General features: G+C 43.9%; 1 protein-coding gene across 2 annotated transcripts in view; it reads left to right on the top strand.

Annotated features, from left to right (window-relative positions):
- LOC143927233 (transient receptor potential cation channel subfamily M member 2-like) overlaps window positions 1-22,583 on the top strand; it is a 228,756-nt gene that overhangs the window by 139,312 nt on the left and 66,861 nt on the right. For both annotated transcript variants that reach the window (XM_077451228.1, XM_077451229.1), the window contains exons 19-24: window positions 2,879-2,997; window positions 4,559-4,694; window positions 8,555-8,726; window positions 8,817-8,994; window positions 18,069-18,250; window positions 20,957-21,056. In XM_077451228.1, coding sequence (XP_077307354.1) covers window positions 2,879-2,997; window positions 4,559-4,694; window positions 8,555-8,726; window positions 8,817-8,994; window positions 18,069-18,250; window positions 20,957-21,056 — 887 coding nt within the window. The remainder of the gene's footprint in view (window positions 1-2,878; window positions 2,998-4,558; window positions 4,695-8,554; window positions 8,727-8,816; window positions 8,995-18,068; window positions 18,251-20,956; window positions 21,057-22,583) is intronic.

Below are 22,583 nucleotides of genomic sequence, written 5' to 3' on the forward strand. Positions count from 1 at the left end.
CCAGTTTATACCATTTGAGGGGGAACCCCACATCAAAATTTAAAAAAATGGCATGGGGTCCTACCCCAAAATCCATACCAGAACCTTATCCGGGCATGCAGCCTGCCAGGTCAGGAAAGGGGGGGATCGAGTAAGTGCCCCCCCCACTTGAACCATACCGGGTCACATGCCCTCAACATGAGCGGGTGGGAGCTTTGGGGCCGGGGGCTCTGCCCCCCCACTCTAGAGCACCTTGTCCCCATGTTGATGGAGACTAGGGCCTCTTCCCAACAACCCTGGGCTGTGGTTGTCAGGGTCTATGGGCAGGGGAGTTTATCGGAATTCGGAAACCCTGCTTTAACAAGGGGGCCCCAAGATGTGAATGAGTATCATGTACATAGTAGCCATACCCATTCACCAAAACAGTGGCAAAAAATAATAAATATAAGGGACAGATTTTTAAACAAATAGTTTATTAAAGAATAAAAAAAATAGTTCCCCTCAATGTAAATCCATTCGTCAATCATGCCGCCCGCCGGACCTGAAAAATAGAAAAAAATTAAAAACGCTCTCGCCTCCTGGGAGGCCTCCTGCCGAATGCCTCCTCTATGCTTTGACATTTCTTATATAGGTAAGCGGCAGGGCCACCTAGCTACGTCACCCAGTGGCACATCAGAAGGGAGCGGAACCAGGAGAGCGCAGAATATTGGTGACTAAGAGAGTAGAGTTTTTTGAGGAGAAACAAATGGTCAACTGAATCAAAGACAGCATAAAGGTCTAAGCCCTTGTACACACGGTCAGAGATTCCGACGGAATGTGTCCTATCGGACCGTTTTGTTGGATATTCCGACTGTGTGTGGTCTGCATCGGACTGTTTCCGTCGGAATATCTGACGGACCAACTTTTCCAACTTGCCGGTAACATTTTCCGACAAAATGCTCCAATCGCCCATACTCCGATCATGTGTAGCCTACTCCGACGGACAAAGTGCCACGCATGCTCAGATCAAATTCCTAGACCAAAGCTATTGGCTACTAGCCTGAACGTAGTCCCGTCGTAACAAAATAACGTCATCACGTTATGTACAATCGGATTTTCCGACAACTTAGTCCGACCGTGTGTATGCAACATCACTTCCGGACCTCTTCCGGAATTAATCCGTCAGAATTACTCCGACGGATTTGGTTGTCGGAAATCTCCGACCGTGTGTACAAGGTCTAATCGTTTTAAGGAGCAATAGTCATTGGTTGTAGCAGTTAGCAGGTTGAGAAGGTTGTCATCAGTGATGTAGCAGGACAGACTAGGCTTATTAGAAGTCTGGAACAGTCTTAAAAAAATAGCAAACACTATGTGTGAAAATGAAAAAAGTTTAAATATTAGTGGTAAAAAAAATATTATTGTATCATAAAGAAAAAGCTAAGGGGATGAAAGAGTTAATTAGATTTGATTAGAGACAACTAAAGGGCTATAAACAGCTAAATAGGAACAATGTACAGTATATAGTATGTGTTTACTGTGTGGCCCCTTTCACACTGGGGTGGGGGCGGCATCGGTGGTAAAGCGCCGCTATTTTCAGTGGCGATTTACCATCGTATTTGCCACTAGCGGGGCTTTTTTAACCTTCGCTAGCAGCCGAAAAAGGGTTAAGACCACCCGTAAAGCGCTGCTGCTGTGGTATAGCCATGCTGCCCCATTGATTTCAATGGGCAGGAGCGGTGGAGGAGCGGTATACACAACGCTCCTTCACCGCTACAAAGATACTGCTAGGACTTTTTTTTACCGTCCTGCCAGGGCGCCGCTCCACTGGGAAAGCCCTGGATGGAGCAGCTCTATCAGGGCGCTTTGCAGACGCTATTTTTAGCGCCGTAGCACCTGCAAAGCGCCCCAGTGTGAAAGGGGCCTAAGTGTGTGTTACCGATAAGGCTGCTTTGACTGACATCACAAGCAGATTGAAGGTCACCCCTTTGATCTGCAGATGAATGAAACAGCAAATACTATATAACAGTAGTGTTTTTACATGGTACAGGGTTTGGACAAAATTATGGAAACAATTATGGTAAAAGAACAAAATTATTACCTAATATGGTATTAGACTGTTTTTGGCATCCAAGGAATCTCTTGGGAACTGACAAATATAAAAGTTTTGGATGGTGGTTAATGGAATCTGATACCACTCTTCATGGAAAAATCTGGGTCACAATCCTGCGCAATGTCCTTTTATCTCTTTTGATCAGTTGACCATGTCAACCCCATTTATGATGTTTTCCATCCTGCTGACCCCTGTACACTGCCCAATAACTACAACTACACTTTTCCTAGGTATAGGCCGTGCTTCTAAGCACAGAAGGCTGAGCAATATTTAAAGAATCTCACAAATATATGATTGCACCGTGGCCATTGTGGTCCCAAATAATTGGAAATAACAAGCCCTAAATAGTGTGGCATAACACCCAGAGACTGGTCATTAATAAGGCCTCATGGTTTCTCTCCCAGAGAGGTTGTGCTCTACATGGCTGTTCTCTACACATAGACTTCTCCACCAACAGCCCCCATTTTATAGAAAAAAAGCAGGGCTACAAAGGAACCCATGCCCCAAGAGGAAGGGATTTTACATTTAAGGGAAACACTCTTACATTAGTGAATGTGGTAAAAATTCACTATGCAAAGAATAAATATTCACATACAATGGAAAAAAAAATTGTATTTTTGCTTGCACATGATTGGATGGTGGAAGCTAAAGAAAAATTCATTTATGAAGTAAACATACCCACTTTTTTTTTATGTTTTTGTTTTTTATCTTTACGTCGAACATCTCTGTTATGTTCCTACCAGCCTGGCTGTTTGTATAGATCTTAGTACATGTTCTAATTCTTTGACTGCCCTGTCCTCTGCCTCCCAGCTGTTGTATGACCCGGAGCATCGTGGCTTTGTGAAGAGTTCTGTTCAATACATTACGGAGTTTTGGAACCAGGTGGATTCGCTGGCTTTAGGGTTATTCGCTGTTGGGCTGATATGCAGGTGAGGCATCTAGCAATAGTCCTTTCACTTTAACTTTACAAAAATGAACTTCTATTTAAGCAGTAAGAACCAAAAATAATTATTGGGATTTTTTAAAGGTGCCATACAACAACTATACATAGCATTATAACATTTTTATTAGATGTTTCCATATAATCATAAAGTATCTTTAAATCATCTAAAAAAAAATGCGTATGATACATTAGACAGTTTTCAAAAGTATGTTGCTCCAAGTAATTCTATCAACATATTTTACCTTATATACGGCTTCCTCAGAAGAGTATACTGAAAAATACAGGTTGCAACAAAAAAATTCTAAATAGGAAAATATCGGAAAACAATTGTGACATACACATTTTATAGAGCAACTTTTTTTTAAGAAAACCAAAAATACATAATAATAATATTAATAATTACTGGAGTGTTATGAATGGCACCTCACTTAATTACTATATGCAGATATGTAAAACATCAGACAACATGAGTGAAGAAATCGGTTGGTTCATACAACTACATTGACACCAGACGAGACACCCGACAACCTCCAGGTGGTGTAAGCAAGCCTGTGGCTCTGGAGGTCATTAGGTGTCAATGTAGATGTAAGGACCATTTCATATAATTTCTCTCATTTGGCAGGAGAAGACAGCACTAGGTCAGGTAACCTTTATAAATGGGATAGACTCCCATGAAAAAGTCAAATTACAGATGTCATTCTGTAGGAACCAGAAGCGGATCCAGAGTTTAGTCTCGGTAGGGGCACTGCCAGAAAATACATTTTTTCGCAGGCAATTTATCAGGGAAATGGGTGGTGTTGGCACTTCAATCATCCTGGCACCATGGTTGTTAGGGTGTCAGGATGATTTAAGCGCAATATTTCTATTATTACATTGTAATATGAAATTAAATTGTGCAACTCACCATAATGCAGAATCAATGGGAGCCCTGAATGTGTTACTTGCCACTATCGCCTGACGCCAGTTGCGGATTGCCACTTGCCACATCACCTGCCACAAGTTGCGGATTGTCACTTGCCACGTCGCCTCTCACCAGATGCAGATGATGTCATCTCTCTGCTCCCCGGTCCGCTGATTAGCCAGCTGTCTGCTCACCCGCTGACTGACCTGCTTGCTCACCCACTGAGCCGCCCACCCGCTCACCCATCCATCTGCCGAGCTTCCCGCTCACTAGCCCACCGAGTAGCCCGCTCATTCACCCACTGAGTGGCCGCCACTCACCCACAACTAATTTCTCGGGGGGAGGGGGGCAACTGCCCCATTGCCCCCCCTGGATCCACCCCTGGTATGAACTCGATTATTCCCCTTCTATTTTTTTTTCTTCATAATGAATCCCGAGTGGATGGTAGGAACTAAAAGCTTAATGTTTTTCTCCAGTTCTCAAAAATCTATTAAAATTAAACATGAACTGCTTGCTATCAGCAAGGCAGAAACATTTTGATTTTGTGGTTTCATATAAATTAAGCCCTGGGACCACAAGCGTAGATTCTATCAGTTAAGGATGTTCTAATATTTCACACTTCTAATGGCCCTCTTTCTGTGTCCAGATTGGTTCGGCCAGACACTGTCTATCTGGGTCGGGTGTTCCTGTCTCTAGACTACATGATATTCTGCATCCGCCTCATGTACATGTTCACCGTCAACAGAGTTCTGGGTCCTAAGATTATCATCCTCCGCCGAATGGTAAGATGGTGATCTAAAACAGGTTGTAAATATCTACTTATTATTCTTGAAAGATAATTTTTCATCCTACAGTTATGGTATATGACAAATGTTTGTGGACACCTGACCATCAAGCCTACATGAGCGTGTTGGATATCCTGTTCCAAAATCACGAGCATTAAACTGGGTTCCTCTCCATTCCTCTTTGCAGTTATAACCGCCTCCACTCTTCTGGAAAAGCTTTCCAAGTATCATAAAACCTTGTCTTTTTTAGAGCTAGCTTTGTGCACAGGTGTACAGTCATGCTGGAACTTAAATAGAACTTTTCCAAACTGGTGCAACAACATTGGAAGTGCATCATTGTCTAAAAAAAGTTTGTATGTTTTAGTACTAACAGGACCCTTCACTGGAAAAGCCTGAACTCATTAATTTGGAGGTGTGCCAGCATAATTATGTTCATGTAAAAAAAAAAAAGGGGGGGAGGGGGAAGAGACCATCCCTCCCCCTTCCAATAAAAAGGAGATGGAGTTGTCGAACGCGCTCCCCTCAAGATGTTACTCAATTTATATTTAGTCTACCATATAGCCTTCAAACAGGGTCCTTCCCTCATTAGAAAAGATATACATGTTCCAAGGTGTCCATGTCTTAATGTATTGTTCCTTTGGGTAGTGTTTTGCGAGAATTAAGTCCTCCATTTTTTTAATTTCCTCTACTTTTTTAAACCACATACCTATAGAGGGTGCTTGTGTAGATTTCCAACATAAAGGAATACATGCCTTAGCAGCGTCGAAAAGATGACAAAGGACTGTTTTTTTTATAAATTTTTCTTGAAATATTAGTTGCATGGAGCAAAAAGAGAGCTGGGTCATTCGGAATTAAACATTCCATGAAATTTTGAGCTACTTGTTGGATCGTCTTCCAAAAAATTCTAATTTTGGGCATAGCCAGAAGATATGGAGAATTATTCCCCTATCTACTTGGCATCTCCAACACAGATCCGACATCTTTTGATATCTTTTGCAGTTTTATAGGAGTGTGGTACCATCTGGTAACAACTTTAAAATGTGTCTCCTGTATCTTAGTGCTTATAGAGGACCTGTGTGTAAGGCTAATAATGTTTTGACGTTGACGTGCTGTGAACTTGTATCTGATATCTGTCTCCTATGCACTAAGGCATGGCAGCAGATAGTCATCAGATGGCAATAACTGATATACCGCCGATAGAGCATGTGGTAATACCCCCTCTTCTGAGCAATAGGTCTCGTACCTAGTAAAATTTTGACCAAAACTGTCCGGAGAGGGCAAAGATCGCAAGAAGTGGGTCAGTTGAAAGGCTCTCCAGTGATCTAATCTAAAGAGACCCGTTGTATCCATAAGTTCTGACAAAGACGGCCACTTATTATTAATCAAGAAATGAGATACCTGAAAGTGACCATTTTGCCTTAGTAAGTGGAAAACTGTATCTTGAGTTCCTGGAAGGAATGCAGGGTTCCCCAGGATCGGATACAGTAGAGAGTGAGTTGACGTGAGAGAGTATTTAGTAAAAAGTAACGCACATATCCGTGCAGTCAACCCCATCAACGGGTGATTTTTTTATGTTGTTTGGCATTAATGAGTAGCACCAAGGTACTCTAGTGAGTAAGATGTTACTTTGAGCTTGTTCCAGTCTTGGCCATAATTTATTTTTTTGATGACGATTCCAATCAATAAGCCTAGTTAAATGTATTGCCTGTTGATATTTCCGTATATGGGGTACCGCCAAACCACCGTAGGTTTTTGAAAGTGAAAGTTATTGTCTATTCAATCTTGGTCATTTATGGGCCCAGATAAAATCAGAGAACATTGTTGCCACCTGATCAAAATATTTAGAGGGAATGTGAATCGGTAATGCCTGAAGAAGGTACAAAAATTTGGGAAGAATGCACATCTTAAGGATGTTGCACCTCCCAAACCACGAATGTAGTCCCGTATTCCATTTGTTAAGTAACACCCTTGTGTCTTTTAATAGAGGTGGGAAATTTAAGTCAAATATTTGACATATATTGGGAGGGATGTATGTACCTAATGCCGGCCATACACGGTTCGAATTTCGAAAGAATTTTCTTTCGAAAATCGTATCTAAGAATTTTCGTATGAATTTCGCACCATTAGTGGGGCTGCAGCAACAGCCGATTTTCGTGCAGAAATAAAATTTGAGGAATCGGACATGTTGGAAATTTTTAGAAAAACGAACGATTTTCTAATCAATGATGGGAGAATCGTGCGAGAAACGTAAGAAAATGTACGGAGATAAAAGAAAATGTACGGAGAGAAAAGAAGATTCCCAGCCAAGAAAATTCTTTTCTGTAGCAACATGAGGTGAAATTGAAGGCTTGGTCGGCCGAATTTCGAAAATCAATGGTGGCATCATCGGATCACAAAAAAAAACGAATTTTCTGATGTTGAAAAGAAAATTCGTTCGAAATTCGACCGTGTATGGCCTGCATTAGTATCTCAAAGCTGTTGTTGTCCACTTAAATTTAAAACTACTCTGAAGTTTTACAAGCGGAGAATGTCTTATACCCACCCCCATCGCCTCCGTTTTATTAAAATTGATCTTCAAATTTGACAAGGTACAGTATCTATCAAATTCACGTAGAAGCAACGGTAAGGAAATTGTGGGATTTGTAAGTGAGAACATCATATCGTCCACATATGCAGATACCTTCTGTTGGGTGTCCCCCCCCCCCTTTATTTCTCTCTCTATCCATTTTTTTTATAAGTTTTTTTTGTTTGTTTTTTTGGTTTTATTAAGTTTGGGAAAATTTGAGGCAAGAAGTACAGGGACACATATGGCAACAGGGTATAACTTGATGGAACAGATACCTAGGTATGGAGAAATAGCGTAAGCCCTTGTACACACGGTAGGACATTCCGACAACCAAATCTGACAGATTTTGTCCGAAACTGTTGCATACACACGGTCGGACGAAGTTGTCAGAAAATCCGATCATTCAGAACGTGATGACGTTATTTCGTTACAACGGGACTACCATCAGGCTAGTAGCTAATAGCTTTGATGTAGGAATTTGATCTGAGCATGCGTGGCACTTTGTCCGATCGGAATTCTCTACACATGATCGGAGTATGTCCGATCGGAGCATTTTGTCGTAAAATTTTACCAACAAGTTGGAAAACTTGGTCCGTCGGATACTCAGATGGAAACAGTCCGATGGAGACAACACACAGTCAGAATATCCGACAACACGGTCTGATCGCATATTTTCCATCGGAACGTCCGACCGTGTGCACGGGGGCTTAGGGTGATTAGTCCAAGGATGTGAATGGATTTGATGAATGGTTGTTTTGGGGAGGATGTGGGGCACCAACTGAGAAAATCTGAAAATTGACTGAGACAATGGCTATAAGATATAAAGACTGTGAAGATGTTTAATTTGGAGACCTGGGTAGAGGTGTTTATAATGGAAACATTCTATCGGAATCTCCGGCCATGTGTACAAGGGCTAAGAGGGTCAGGTGACCGCTGGGAATGGTAAATATGTTCATCATGTTACATATATATGTGAGATGATATGATTTAGATGAACGATATAAGTTTGATATATTTGAACTGTTGTCTCTTTTTTTTTCTTCTATTTTTATATATCTGAAGAAGATGTGTTTTGTGTTTTTTCGTGTCTTATGAAATAAATAAAAGATTTAAAAAATAAAATAAAAATGATGTTCATGTAGTAGGTGTGATGGTCAAATGTTTGTAAACCTTTGGGCATACAGTGCATAACCATCAGTTAATATAATACAACTGGGTACTAAGTAAAAAAAAAAAAAAAAAAAAAACATATGCTATAATTTTAAGATCTTTAATCATTCATCACATCCAGGTTAAAGACCTCTTCTTCTTCATCTTCCTCCTGGCTATTTGGATTGTGTCCTATGGAGTTGCAAAGCAGGCGATTCTAACTACCAATGAAGAAAGGCTGGACTGGATTTTTCGCAATGTGATCTATGACCCCTACCTCACCCTCTTTGGCGAAATCCCATTAGATATAGACAGTAAGTTGGCTGGTGCTTCTTGTGGTGAGTTGATGACAATATGGTTGAAAGTCATTATGATTGGGTGTACATAATCTCTGTGTTTTTCAGGTTTAAATTTTGACCCAACGAAATGTTCTGAAAATGGCACCGACCCAACCATGCCTAAGTGTGTTGTCAATGATGGAACCAATGTTCTTTTCCCAGAGTGGCTGACCATAATTCTCATGTGCCTATATCTCCTTATGGCCAATGTCCTTCTGCTCAATCTACTTATTGCCATATTCAGGTAAGAAGAGGACTGTTCATTTTCAACTGGTGAAGTACACTGTATAGTGCAGCTACACTCTGCTGGTAGAACTTTTGTTTAGGGTGGAGCTTTTTGTAATAGGCGAAAAACACTGCATTCAGTTCCAGCTTTTATACAATTATCTTCTTCCCGGCACTGTTCCCTGAGGACTAGCAACAGATTCTAAACCCTATCATGCAAAAACAGGCAGTTGAAGGGATAAAGAGTGAAGCTAAATGACTAAAAATGGTTGAGGAGCAGCAACCAATGTATTTGAGGACTGGCTGGTGAGCAAGCATTTGCATCCTTGCAGCATAAGAGCCGGTACACACAGGGGCGACACGACTTTTGGAGGAAACTTGGACACGACTTGAACACAACTTGGGGCGACTTACAACACGACTTTAAGTCGCCCCAGGCCAGGTGACTTTTGCCGTGGCCAATCAGAGAATGAGCTCTGAAAGGGGAACTCCACGCCAAAAATTGGCGTGGGTTCCCCCTCCGAGAGCATACCAGGCCCTTAGGTCTGGTACGGATTCTAAAGGGAACCCCATACACCGAAAAACACGGCGTGGGGGTCCCCTACAGATCCATACCAGACCCTTATCCGAGCACGCTACCCGGCCGGCCAGGAAAGGGGGTGGGGACGAGCGAGCTCCCCCCCTCCTGAGCCGTACCAGGCAGCGTGCCCTCAACGTGGGGGGTGCCTTGGGGAAGGGGGGGCCGCTCGGCCCCCCCACCCCAAAGCACCTTGTCCCCATGTTGATGAGGACAAGGGCCTCTTCCCGACAACCCTGGCCGTTGGTTGTTGGGGTCTGTGGGTGGGGGGCTTATCGGAATCCGGGAGCCGCCTTTAATAAGGGGGCCCCCAGATCCCGGCCCCCCACCCTATGTGAATGAGTATGGGGTGCAATGTACCCCTACCCATTCACCTGTGAAAAAAAATGTACAAAAAAAACACAACACACAAGGGTTAAAATAGTTTATTGCACAGCTCCGGGGGGTCTTCCGTCTTCGGGGGTCTTCTCTCCAGACTCCGTCTTCTGCTAGCTCTTTTACTAGCAGAGGAGCCCGGCTTTCTTCTTCATCGCCGCCCTCTTCTTCCGACTTCGGGGGTATTGTCCCCCTCTTCGGTTCTTCTTGCCGGGCCACCACGCCTTCTTCTAGCTCTTTTACAAGCGGTGGCCTGGTCTTCTGTTGCCGTCTCCTGTTCTTCTGTTCTTCTCTTCAGGAGATGTTGCCTCGTCGCTGTCTCAGCTCACAATGACAGGAACGCGGCGTGCGGCGACTTATATAGGGGCATCACCGGATGATGTCCCCGCCCATTATGATGTCACAGTCCCAGTATTCTCTGGGACTGTGACATCATAATGGGTGGGGACATCATCCAGGATGTCCCTATATAAGTCGCCACATGCCGCGTCCCTGTCATTGTGAGCGGAGACAGCGACGAGGCAACATCTCCTGAAGAGAAGAACAGAAGAACGGAAGACGGCGACAGCGGCAGCGGCGACAGAAGACCGGGCCACTGCTTGTAAAAGAGCTAGAAGAACCGAAGAGGGGGACAAGACCCCGAAGAGGGGGACAAGACCCCTGAAGTCGGAAGAAGAGGGCAGCGGCGAAGAAGAAAGCCAGGCTCCTCCGCTAGTAAAAGAGCTAGCAGAAGATAGCAGAGGAGTCCGGCGAGAAGATCCCTGAAGATGGAAGACCCCCGGAGCTGTGCAATAAACTATTTTAACCCTTGTGTGTTGTGTTTTTTTTGTACATTTTTTTCACAGGTAAATGGGTAGGGGTACATTGTACCCCATACTCATTCACATAGGGTGGGGGGCTGGGATCTGGGGGCCCCCTTATTAAAGGGGGCTCCCGGATTCCGATAAGCCCCCCGCCTGCAGACCCCGACAACCAACGCCCAGGGTTGTCGGGAAGATGCCCTTGTCCTCATCAACATGGGGACAAGGTGCTTTGGGGTGGGGGGGCCAAGCGCCTCCCCCCCTTCCCCAAGGCACCCCCCATGTTGAGGGTACGCGGCCTGGTATGACTCAGGAGGGGGGGGGGCGCTTGCTCGTCCCCACCCCCCTTCCTGGCCGGCCGGGCAGCGTGCTCAGATAAGGGTCTGGTATGGATCTGGGGGGGACCCCCATGCCATTTTTTCGGCGTAGGGGGTTCCCCTTAAAATCCATACCAGACCTAAGGGCCTGGTATAATCTCGGAGGGGGAACCCATGCCAATTTTTTTTTTTTGTTCCAAATATTTATTGAAAATCTCAAGAGAAATCAACAAAGCAGGTTACAGAAGTAGATTGTACCAAATACAAGAATAATTAACTCGATCACAATGAATATAATTGGGACAGTGTCCCTTATCTCAATGTTAATAATCCTATGCCAAATTTTTTAATAAATTTGGCGTGGAGTTCCCTCTTGAGAGCTGATAATTCTGTCAGAGTCACCTCCGTATAGACGGAGATCCGACTTGGAGGCGACCTCCATTGAAATCAATGGGTACCAATCGCCTACAAGTCGGATTGAAGTAGTACAGGAACCTTTTCTGAAGTCGGTGCAACTTCAGTAGTGTGCATTAAGACGGCTCTCATTCACTTACATTGATTTTTACATGTTGTCCGACCTGAGGCAACTAGGGGCGACCTGAAGTCGGATCTGAGTCGCCTCTGTGTGAACTGGCTCTAAGTGTGACAACGGTTTTTAACCACTTCAATACTGGGCACTTAAACACCTTCCTGCCCAGACCAATTTTGAGCTTTCAGCGCTGTCGCACTTTGAATGACAATTGCGCGGTCATGCTACACTGTACCCAAATGAAATTTTTATCATTTTTTTTCCCACAAATAGAGCTTTCTTTTGGTGGTATTTGATCACCTCTACGGTTTTTATTTTTTGCGCTATAAATAAAAAAAAAAAATTTTGTTTCAGTTTCAAAACTTTGTAAATAAGTACGTTTTCTCCTTCACTGATGGGCACTGATGGGGCTACACTGATGGGCACTAATAAGGCGGCACTGATGGGCACCAATGATGTGGCACCAATGAAGTGGCACTGATGAGGTGGCATTGATGGACACTGATATGTGGCACTGATAGGCGGCACTGATGGGTGACACGGATGGGCGACACGGATGGGCGACACGGATGGACACTGATAGGTGGCACAAATTGGCACTGATAGCTGGCACGGATTGGCATGGATGGGTGGCACAGATGGGCATGGATAGGCGGCACAGATGGGCATGGATAGGCGGCACAGATGGGCATGGGTGGGCATTGATAGGCGGCACAGGTGGGCATTGATAGGCGGCACAGGTGGGCACTGATAGGCGGCACAGGTGGGCACTCATAGGCGGCACAGGTGGGCACTCATAGGTGGCATTGGTGTTATACTGTACTAATGTGGGCACTGATTGGCATCCATTATGGGCACTGATTGGCATCCATTGTGCTGACTGGCATCCCTGGTGGTCTAGGGAGGATTACCTTTTCCCTGGTGGTCTGGTGGCGTCCCTGGTGGTCCAGTGTGGGCATCCTCGGGGGGGCTGTGCTGATAATCGATCAGCACAGACCCCCCCTGTCAGAGGAGCAGCCGATCGGCTCTCCTCTACTCGCGTCTGACAGACGCGAGTGAGGAAAAGCCGATCACCGGCTCTTCCCATTTACACTGTGATCAGCCGTGATTGGACACGGCTGATCACGTGGTAAAGAGTCTCAGTCGGAGACTCTTTACCGAGATCGTAGTTGCCGGGTGGTGGATCGTCCCACGGGACGGCTGAATGGAGGAAATGCCGTGTAAACAGCATTTCTCTATTCTGCCTAGCAACTAGTGACGCTGATCTCTGCTCCATGTGATTGGAGCAGAGATCAGTGTTCACTAAATGAAAGCCCAACCCCCCCACAGTTAGTAACACATCCCTAGGAACACTTAACCCCTACACTGCCACCCACTGGTTAACCCCTTCACTGCCAGTGTCATTTACACAGGAATCACTGCATTTATATAGCAGTGATTACTGTATAAATGACAATGGTCCCAAAAATGTGTCAAAAATGTCCGATGTGTCCGCCGCAATGTCGCAGTCACAATAAAAATCGCTGATCGCCGCCATTACTAGTAAAAAAAAAAAATAATAAAAAATTATTAATAAAAATGCTATAAAACTATCCCTATTTTGTAAACGCTATAACTTTTGCGCAAACCAATCAATAATCGCTTATTGTGATTTTTTTTACCAAAAATATGTAGAAGAATACGTATCGGCCTAAACTGAGGGAAATTTTTTTTTTTATATATATTTTTGGGGGATATTTATTATAACAAAAAGTAAAAAATAATGCGTTTTTTTCAAAATTGTCGCTCTATTTTTGTTTATAGTGCAAAAATAAAAACTGCAGGGGTGATCAAATACCACCAAAAGAAAGCTCTATTTGTGGGAAAAAAAGGAAGTCAATTTTGTTTGGGAGCCACGTCGCATGACCGCGCAATTGTCAGTTAAAGCGACGCAGTGCCGAATCGCAAAAAGTGGTCTGGTCTTTGACCAGCAAAATGGTCCGGTCTGTAAGTGGTTAAACAGTAAAAAGACTCCGCAGGTGAATCGCCCATCAAAACCTGTGGGGTCCTTTCTATGACAATACCAGATATACACAGGTGTAATAAATGGCTGTAGAAAAATATGTAAAAAAGGATCAAAACAGAAAAACAAAAAAACAAGACGTGGTATAAAAACAATGCTAAACACTGCTATTACAGATGTGGGGTCATCCCCCCCCCCCCCCATGTTCCCTCCCGTCTTCCTTATGTACCCAGCTGAAGCTGATAGTAGATGAATGTGGGCCAGGCAAAAAATGCACACAATTCTATCCAAAAATGTCCTTTTTGTAAGCTGTATCAGGCTCAATGAACGCGTAGTCAGGAATAAGTTCCACAGATTATGGCATAGAATATATAAAGTCAGGGATCCAAATGATCAGATATATGTCCATAGCTGTAAAAAATTTACCTGAAAGTGCAAGTATGGTCCATCATCTGGTGGTGCAGTCATATAGGATAACAGAGACCCAGTGTGTGCCGCTGGTGTCACGCTTTTCTTGGTCGAATATACAACGCTCACTGGTATGATTTCAATGGAGGTCCTGGTGGAACGATACCGCTATCAGCTCAGACACCATCCAGAGACAAACGAGCAGATTCCGAGTAGAGCGGAGCAATTGCCGGTCACACAAACGTTATGCAGCATGGGTCTCATGGATCGCACATCCTGAGTCTATCCAGGTCACAGGGGAACTCAGAAGGAGCGAGTCTCCATTAGTATCCAGCAGAGGGAGCTCTGAGTAGGAAATGCACCAGTCTAGTGAGGACTGAACAGAAAGTCTCTATGCAAATGCCCAAAACGGCCATAAAGGTGGGGGATCATGTGGGGGGCGCACAGGAGGGGGTGACAGCAGCATTAGACCACGCTAGGTCAACGCGTTTCGTGCCCTCAAATGGCACTTCAACTGGACAAGGTACAGAGGGGAAGTCTTCACTTAATATAGGTTCAAACAACCAATCACAATCACACATCTTGTGGATGGATAAAAGTACTGCAGCCAAAATTTGTAATTAAGCTAATAGTGGATGCAAACTGATAAGTCTATACTCATATATAATTATACATTATAAATTAGGCCACCAGAGGTCGAAAATAGAAGGTTTAAATAGACAAATAGGTACACTGAAAGTATCTGGGTTAGGATCTACAGGAAATAAAGTATATTGCCAGATATTATAAATCTTATGTCACAGGTGTTCAGAACTGTGGGACTATAAAGAATGCAAAGAGTACAGATTCTCATACTTATGCTTCCAGTAAGATCTTCAGGCTCAGCTCTGCATTAAGGCCTAGTGGCTGCAGAGTTTGGAGCATGAAGATCCATCTCTTTTCATGTCTCAATAAAATGGTATTGAAATCCCCCCTACGTTGGGATATGTTAAGGGCAAAAAAGCCCTTTACAGTTAAAGGGGTTGTAAAGGTTTGTTTTTTATTTTCTAAATAGGTTCCTTTAAGCTAGTGCATTGTTGGGTTCACTTACCCTTTCCTTCGATTTCCCTTCTAAAAGTTTTTTTTCTTTGTTTTCTTTGTCTGAATTTCTCACTTCCTGTTCCTCTTCAGTAAGCTGTTCAGTAAGCTGTTCTGGCTGACTAAACACCGCTTGGATGATGGTGTGAAGTTTACTGAGGAGAAACAGGAAGTGAGAAATTCGGACAAAGAAAAAAAACATTTAGAAGGGAAATCAAAGGAAAAGGTAAGTGAACCAACAATGCACTAGCTTAAAGGAACCTATTTAGAAAATAAAAAAATGAAGCTTTACAACCCCTTTATTCCCTGGGGGTTACCATGATAAGCATCGATGAAGTGTTGTGATATAGGGGTTTCCTCTTGCAGACGGATACTTTTTTAAGTGCTCCGCAAATCGTATCCTCAGTTGGCGTTTAGTTTTTCCAACATAAAGTTTATGACAGGGGCACTCCAAAATGTAGAGCACCCTTGTAGTGCTACAATTAATGAAAGTTTTTATTTCATATTCATTAGTAGATCCTGAATCACGGAAATTAGCAGTTCTGTCGACAAATTTACATGTACCACAATGTCCACAGGGGAACATGCCCTTTATCCTTGGCATTTCCGTGAGCCAGTTTCTACTGATAGGACGTTTATACTCAGACTCAACTAGATCATCTTTAAGATTTCTAGATCGTTTGGCTGTCAAATAAGGTCTCTCTCCCACTATAGTTTTCAGGGTGTCGGATCTAGTAAGGATGTGCCAATGATTGGTCAAAATGGCATGTAACTTAGGCCATTGGATGCCAAAAGGGGTAATGAATCGTACTGGGTCATTAGTCTTGCTTTTCCTAATCTTAGTTGTCCCCAAAAGGTCAGCTCTAGATCTCTTACTGGCGATCATTTTAGCTCTTTTTAAAGTGCGATGGGAGTATCCCTGTTCACGGAATCGCTGGTATAGCGATTCAGATTCATGGCGATAGTCTTCCTGGGAAGAGCAGTTCCTTCGAATTCGGAGGAACTGGCCTATTGGAATCCCTTTAATCAAGGAACGCGGGTGGTGGCTATTGGCCAGGAGCATAGTATTGGCCGCAGTCTGTTTGCGGAAAGTTTGAGTAACCAATTTACCTTCTTCAATTCTAATGGATAGATCAAGGAAGGAAATTACCACAGGGTCTACCACATAAGTCAATTTAAAAACCACTGCCAGGTGTAAATAACCATCTGTGTCCCAACTGAAGACACAACGGGAAGTGGTAAAATGCACATGGAAGGTCAACACACATCACAAACAAACAAAGATTTCCCAGCACACTTACCAGCTAGTTTGCAAAACAACAAAGTTGACCTTGTCTAGATGGGGTCAGTGTGGTTGTTTTGCAGACTAGCAGGTAAGTGTGCTGCAAAATCTTTGTTTGTGATGGACTGAAACTACAGACCAAGCAAAACCTTTATTATGAACATCTTTATTTTTAGTTATATTTATTTTACTGTGGCATTATTGAAAACTGTATCTTGTAATCTATTTTCTGTTTAGCACATTTTTTGTTGCATTGTTTTTATTTTATTTTATTAAAATGATGCTTCAAACTTGTTAGTCCTTTTTATAAATGCTCTAAGGCCTGATTCACACCTATGCATTTTTAGTGCTTTTTTACATTTTTCAGATTTGCTCTACAATACATGTTCCATAGGAAACCATGTTGAATGGACTGTAGTGCAAATCTGCAAAATGCAAAAAGCTCAAAAAATGCCATAGGTGTGAATCAGGCCTAAATCTGTGGTCTCCAAACTGTGGCCCTTTGCTTGCCTTTGTCCAGCCCTTGAGGCACTATTCCTTCTACTGACTCCAATGATGAGGCATCATTCCTTTCACTAACACCAACAGCGGGGCAGTATTCCTCCCATCGGCACCAATAATAGGGCATAATTACTCCAGCTGACACCAACAATAGTGCACCGTTCCTGCCACTAATACCAATGATGTGCCACTAGTCCTCCTCCTCCTGAATACATTATAAATCCCACCCACCACCAAACCTGAGATATTGCGGGCTCCCATTGATGCAGGGGCATTTTCTACTCCCACTGGCCACAGTTCAGCCCTCCTAATGTCTGAAAGGCAGTAAACTGGCCCTTTGTTCAGGAAGTTTGGAGGCCTCTGCTGTAAACTAGCCATTCTCAACTAGGGTTCCTCCAGAGGTTGCTAGGAGTTGCTTGAGCTGTAGTGGTGGTGCCTGCACAATTCTGGGTCCAATGCCACTTGGCAGATCTTTTTAGGTGGTATTTCACCACTGCAAGGGGGTCATTTTTACCATTAACCCACAATAAATGTATTTTAGCAGGGCTTCTCTAAGCCCTTGTACACACAGTCAGACATTCCGATGGACAATGTCCGATAGGACCGTGTTGTCGGATAATCCGACAGTGTGTGAGCTCCATCGGACTGTTTCCGTCGGCATATCCGACGGACCAAGTTTTCCAGCTGGGCTATAAAATTTTCTGACAACATGATCCGATCGGACTTTGTGCGATCAAGTGTAGAGAATTCCGATTGGACAAAGTGCCACGCATGCTCAGATCAAATTCCTACACCAAAGCTATTGGCTACTAGCCTGAATGTAGTCCCGTCATAACAAAATAACGTCATCACGTTCTGAGCGATCGGATTTTCCGACAACTTTGTCCGACCGTGTGTATGCAACACCAGTTTCGGACAAAATCCGTCAGACAAAATCCGATGGATGGGTGTGTACAAGGGCTAATAGTGTTACGTTGTGCACATTGCTGTGGGGCCAGAAATTTGTGCAGATTGTTCACAAAAGTCAGGCAAAGTTCAGACACGTGGCACCCTAGAGAAAAAGAATGCAAGTTTAGAAGCGTTGATCTACTTCATAACTCAGAGTTGCATTTGTAAATAATACAGCATGTTTCAGTAGCTGTATCGGTAAGGATGTTATGAACATGTATATGTTATAATGCTGATAGCAGTGGAGGGTAACCACATTTTCTTTCCTGTCTGACAGTTACACATTCGCAGATGTGGAGAATAACACAGATCAGGTCTGGAAATTCTACAGATTTGGTCTCATTAAAGAATATAATGAGCATCCCGCAGCTCCTCATCCATTCATCCTACTCACTCACTTATATGACCTCATTAAACATGGAATTTGTAGATACCCAGCCCATGGACACAAAGTTTTAAGTAAGTGTGAATCGGTGGGAACGCCAAATGCATCACCAGGCAGGCTTCACTGAGGCCTCTGCCATTGTGCTCCTTCCAGATGATCAGACGTTTGGGATAAACCAAACATCAAACTTGGGATAAGAAGCTCGAGTTGCATAATGCTGCATAAATGCTTTTCTGGACTCTGGAGCTTTCAGCTTTGTTATGTTGCGGCTTATTCCAAGATGGATTAAATTCATTATTTTCCTCAAAATTCTACAAATAATACCCCATAATGACAAGGTGAAAGAAATCGGTTTGAAATCCTTTATTAAAAAAATAAATAAATAATAAAAATCACATGTGCATAAGTATTCGCAGCCTTTGTTCAATACTTTTGTGAAGCACCTTTGGCACCAATTACAGCCTCAAGTCTTTATGAATATGATGCTACAAGCTTGACACACTTATTTTGGAGCAGTTTCTCCCATTGTTCTTTGCAGGACCTCGCAAGCTCCATCAGGTTGGATGGGAGAGCATTGGTGCACAGCCATTTTCATATCTCTCCAGAGATATTCAATGGAGTTCAAGTCTGGGCCACTCAAGGACATTCACAGTGTTGCGCCATAGCCACTCCTTTATTATGTTGGCTGTGTGCTTAGGGTCGTTGGACTGTTGGAAGATGAACCTTCACCCCAGTCTGAGGTCTAGAGCATTCTGGAGCAGGTTTTAATCAAGAAAGTCTCTGTACATTGCTGCATTCATCTTTCCCTCGATCCGGACTAGTCTCCCAGTTTCTGCTGCTGAAAAACATCCCCACAGCATGGTGTTGCCACCACCATGCTTCCCCCTAGGGATGGTGTTGGCCAGATAATGAGCGGTGCCTGGTTTCCTCCAGACATGACGCTTGCCATTCAGGTCAAAGAGTTCAATCTTTGTTTCATTAGACCAGAGAATTTTGTTTCTCATGGTCTGAGAGTCCTTCAGGTGCCTTTTGGTAAACTCCAGGCGGGCTGTCATGTGCCTTTTACTGAGGCGTGGCTTCCGTCTAGCCACTGTACCATAAAGGCCTGATTGGTGGAGTGCTGCAGAGATTTTTGTTCTTCTGGAAAGTTCTCCTCTCTCCACAGAGAAACACTGGTGCTCTGTCAGAGTGACCATCGGGGTTCTTGGTCACCTCCCTGACTAAGGCCCCTCTCCCTTGATTGCTCAGTTTGGCCAAGCTGCCCGCTCTAGGAAGAGTCCTGGTGGTTCAAAACTTCTTCCATTTATGGATGATGGAGGCCACTGTGCTCATTGGGAACTTCAATGTTGCAGAACTTCCCCAGATCTGTGCCATGATACAATCCTGTCTCGGAGGTCTACAGACAATTCCTTGGACTTCATGGCTTGGATTGTGCTCTGACAAGCACTGTTAACTGTGGAACCTTATATATACAGGGGTGTGCCTTTCCAAATCATGTCCAATCAACTGATATTACCACAGGTGGACTCCAATCAAGTTGTAGAAACATCTCAAGTATGATCAGTGGAAACAGGAGGCACCTGAACTCAATTCTGAGTGTCATGGCAAAGGCTGTGAATACTTATGTACATGGGATTTTTTTTTATTGTTTTTGTTTTTTAATACATTTGCAAAGATTTCAAACAAACTTCTTTCACATTGTCATTATGGGGTATTGTCTGTAGAATTTTGAGGAAAATAATGAATTTAATCAATTTTGGAGTAAGGCTGTAACATAACAAAATGTGGAGAAAGTGAAGCACTGTGAATACTTTACGGATACACTGTATGTTAGAACATTTCTATTCCTCCTTGATTGTACAGAACACCTGCGCAGGTTTTAATACATCTATACATTATAGTCAGTCTTATAATTATTATTATACAGGATTCATATACTGTCCACAGTTTGCACAGCCTTTTACAACATAAGAGCAGGCAGTACAAATACAATACAATTTAACACAGTAGGAATCAGAAGGCCCTCCTCGTTAGAGCTTACAATCTAAAATGGAGGGTCAAGAGAAACAAAAGGTATGGGCTGATGGTGAAAATAAATGTACATTTTTTAGGTGGGGGCCAGATAGACTTCTCTTAAGAGATGAGGTTTCAGGGATCGTCTGAAAGTGGACAGAGTAGGAGATAGTCGGACAGATTGGGGTAGGGAGTTCCAGAGGATGGGAGAGGCTCTGGTGAAGTTGAACATGGGAGGAGGTGACAAGGGAGCTAGAAAGCATGGTGTCTTGGGAGGAATGAAGAGAATGATTTTGTTGGTATTTTGAGACTAGGTTAGTGATGTAGCTGGGGGCAGAGTTGTGGACGTCTTTGTAGGTTGTTAGTATTTTCAATTTAATTTGTTGGGTAAGCGGAAGCCAGTGGAGGGATTGGCAGAAAGGGGCGACAGATACTGAGCGTATTGTAAGGTGGATGAGCCTGGCAACGGCATTCATGATGGACTGAAGGGGGGGGGGTAGCCAATGTAAGGGCAAACCAATGAGGAGGGAGCTGCGGTAGTCGAGGCGAGAGATGACTAGGGAGTGATTTAGAAGCTATGTGGTGTCATTGGTCAGGAAGGGGAGTATCTTATCTTGGAGATGTTTCAGAGGTTGAGCTTTTGGCTTTTAACAGTGATTGAATGTGGTGCTGAAAGAATAGTTCGGAGTGCAGAATTACACCTAGTACCCTGGCATGCGGGGAGGGCATGATTACACTGATTGGTGCCACTTTCTACCTCCTGTCAGGGTGGGAGCTAGATGAAAAACAAGAAGCCTCGCTGCTCTCCTGGGAGTCCTACATGAAGGACAATTACCAGCAGATGAAGCAACAGCAAGATAATGAAAGGTAAGATATGTAATCTCCGCTGCTTAGACTTTAAAGGGTAACTATAGAGAATGGTTTTATTTAAGACACTGTTGGGCCCAGGGAAAACTTATGCCCCTGTCTTTATTAACATGTTCACCTTTGTCAGCTAGCATGGCAGATAGCTTTGAATTGTTTGTGCACTTTAAAGTGAATGTAAAAACTCATACTTAACTACCCTGTGCAGTGGTTCTGCAGCCCCGATCCTCCTCTTCTTGATCCCTGGCTGGAGTTCCTGGCCCCTCCCTCCTGTTCAGTGCCCCCACAGCAAGCAGTTTGCTATGGGGGCACCTGAGCTAAGCTACAGCTACGTGTATGCATTCAGACACAGAGGGCACTCACGCTCACTTCCCCCCCCCCCCCTTTCCTGGCCTGTATGCTCATACAAGTGTAGCGGCGGCTCCTGAAGAGTATGCGCTATGCGTTTTTTGTAAGATTAAAGTTGCCTAAACTGTGAAATGGACTGTGAAATGTTCAGCCTGGCCACAGGGGGCACTGTCTCTTCTGGCAGGCGTGGAACTGTGGTCTGTTCAGGTGCTGAAGTTACCCTCTCTGAGCCCGCCCAGTGGGAGGGGCGCTCTCGCTGTGCTTCTGGGAGAGGGTGCATAAAATACTGATGTCACGTGGTTCGGGGTTCCGGTCCAGTATGATGTGCTGATTACATGGTCCTGGTCCTCCTGACCAGCCCCCAGGAAGGCTATGGCCTGGTGTGCGGATCCAGCCAACTTTAATGTCTTGGAGCTGGCTAGCCCAAGGCAAGGAAACTAAAGGAGGATTCTGAGGTGGTTGGGTGCCATCTCCGGTTCGGTAGAGACCCAGTGTACTTTGGGAATTCAAGGGGAGGAGTCTTTAGAAGAACACCACGTACGGGTTGGTTTTCTTAACAAGAGCCTGGAAGGGCTGAAGTAACCGAGAGAATCCGCTCTTGTGGATATCGCCAAGCAGGCTGAAAGATCCAGGTATCCTACAAGGGTTTCAAGTTTAGTTTCCCTACGTGTTCTGCAATAACTTCTGTGGCAAAGACTTTGTTCCTGAGTAAGCACCAAGTTGGCTGCTAGGCCTTGTGAGAGAGGGACTGTCCAACTTGAGTGATCATCCAGCTGCGAATGGCTATTCTCTGGATGCAGTCAAATTAAGCAAGTTCTTTAACGTTTTTTTGGACTTTGACACTAAGAGTACCTGAACTTCCTTTTCCAACCCTCTGATCCCAAGTTGAAAGATTGTTCAATTGACTGAGTTTTGCAAATAAAATCCATTCAAGTGGATCTATTGTCAGTCTCAAGTTACTGGGCCATCTACCACGGGACATCCCCTAAACGTGCAACAAGGAGAACGGAGGGTAAGCCCAAAAATAACCAGAAGCTTCTTCTGGGGTTAGTACTACACAAGGGTTTGGTATGGCCCGGTGCTTTTCAGAATTCTGAGATAACCTGTCTCGCTGCTGATTCTGCAGCCAAGAATCTGGTGAGGTGACAGTTGTCCACCATTATCTGCACACAAGACTGTTAG

Source organism: Lithobates pipiens, unplaced genomic scaffold, assembly GCF_037356315.1.
Source record: "Lithobates pipiens isolate NorthernLeopardFrog02 unplaced genomic scaffold, aLitPip1_a1.2 Scaffold_23, whole genome shotgun sequence".
Classification (NCBI taxonomy): Eukaryota; Metazoa; Chordata; class Amphibia; order Anura; family Ranidae; genus Lithobates; species Lithobates pipiens.